Source organism: Cynara cardunculus, assembly GCF_001531365.2.
Source record: "Cynara cardunculus var. scolymus isolate 2C chromosome LG 13, CcrdV1, whole genome shotgun sequence".
Taxonomy (NCBI): Eukaryota; Viridiplantae; Streptophyta; class Magnoliopsida; order Asterales; family Asteraceae; genus Cynara; species Cynara cardunculus.
In genome coordinates, this window is record NC_037540.1 from 10,833,873 (window position 1) to 10,835,406 (window position 1,534).

The following is a 1,534-nucleotide window of genomic DNA, read 5'->3' on the forward strand; positions in this document are numbered from 1 at the left end:
GGACAAAAACTTACCTCAAACCGACAAGAAATTGATGGAACCTTGCTTGCTTTTGGCCGTCGGATTCCCTTCTAGGTTATCAATGGACTCTTCCAAGCTCTTAGGGTTTCTCTCTAACGATTATCACAATTAGAGGAATTAGGGTTAGGGAGGAGGATTAGGTTAAAAAAGATTAGGGTTAGGTTTAAATATAAGGAAAAAAAACCTAATTAAACCCTAATATACAAAAGCCCAAGCCCAAGCCCAAGCCCAAGCCCAAGCCCATCATCCAAATTGCAAAGTTAAAGCGAGTTATGCAGAACTAACCCCTCAAGTTTGGTCAACTTCCGAAACTAACCCAAACTTAATATATATATATATATACACATACACACACACACACACATCTGACGGGTATTATAATTCTTCCCCCCAAAAGAAAAGATTTCGTCCTCGAAATCGAACTAGGTCTTAAAATACACAGAGATGGCACTTACAAATTTTACCTCATAYTTTTAAAGGACACCCTTTAAATTCTCGAGATATAACTACCGAATTACYCAAAGGAGTAGCAATAACTAGAGTCGATTCTAACGATGTATAAGGCATTCTAAGATGATTAGCAAAAATCAAAGAAACCATAGAATAGGTTGCCCCCGTATCAAATAAAGCATAAACATCATGTGTGCCAATCGAAAGAATTCCCGAAATCATACCTGAATTTGCTGCCTGGTTAGCTGATAAGGCAAACACCCTACCTCCACTAGTTGCCTTAGTGTCATTTCTTTTGTCGGTGCTACGAGATTTCATGCAATCTCTCGCCAAATGTCCCACCTCACCGCACAAAAAGCAAGCTCCGGAAGCCCTATAACACACGTTTCCGGGATGGCGCCTTCCACATGAATTGCATTGAGGGACCGAATCATGCTTACCCTTGTCGCCTGACCTTTGAAAACGAGTCTGATTATGCCCCTGTCCCTGTTGATCTTGCTGACGATACGGTTGCCTCTGACCCTGATTTTGACCTTGCCACTGCCCCTGACTCTTGCTATTATTATGTCCCCACTGATTCTCACTGTTACCACCTTGCTGCTGATTTTGTTGCCCATCTCGACTTCTTTTCTTTCCCCCATCTGATTTGGATGCCAAAAAGTCTTGCCGTTCCATCTCAATATTCTTGGCAGCATCTGCCGCCTGTGCCACATCCGTAAATTTCTCATTGATAAGTTTGGAACGGTACCGGTAATGAATTGTCCACTTAAACTTYTCAGCCTGCTCTAGAGATGTCCCGGCTGACGACCCTGCAAAACCAGCGAGCCTCAAAGACCTTGCCAAATAGTCTGTTACAGACTCATCATCTCGTTGGCGAATTGTGGCATACTCTCTCACAAATGCATTCTTATCCGCAGCTGAGAAATACTGCTGATAGAACGCCTCACGGAACCCCATCCATGAAAGGGCATCAACGTATTCATTTCCTTTAGCTTGTTTGATCGCGTCCCACCATCTTTGAGCATCTCCTTCCAATTTGTATGCCGCCAACTTAACCTTATAC

The 1,534-nt window shown here is 43.0% G+C and overlaps 1 protein-coding gene across 1 annotated transcript; it reads right to left on the minus strand.

The window, feature by feature from the left end:
* Positions 1 to 486: 486 nt before the first annotated feature.
* LOC112524757 lies at positions 487 to 1,428 on the minus strand. Its single transcript, XM_025134714.1, has one exon. The coding sequence runs from the start codon at positions 1,426 to 1,428 to the stop codon at positions 487 to 489; it is 942 nt and encodes a 313-aa protein (XP_024990482.1).
* Positions 1,429 to 1,534: the final 106 nt, after the last annotated feature.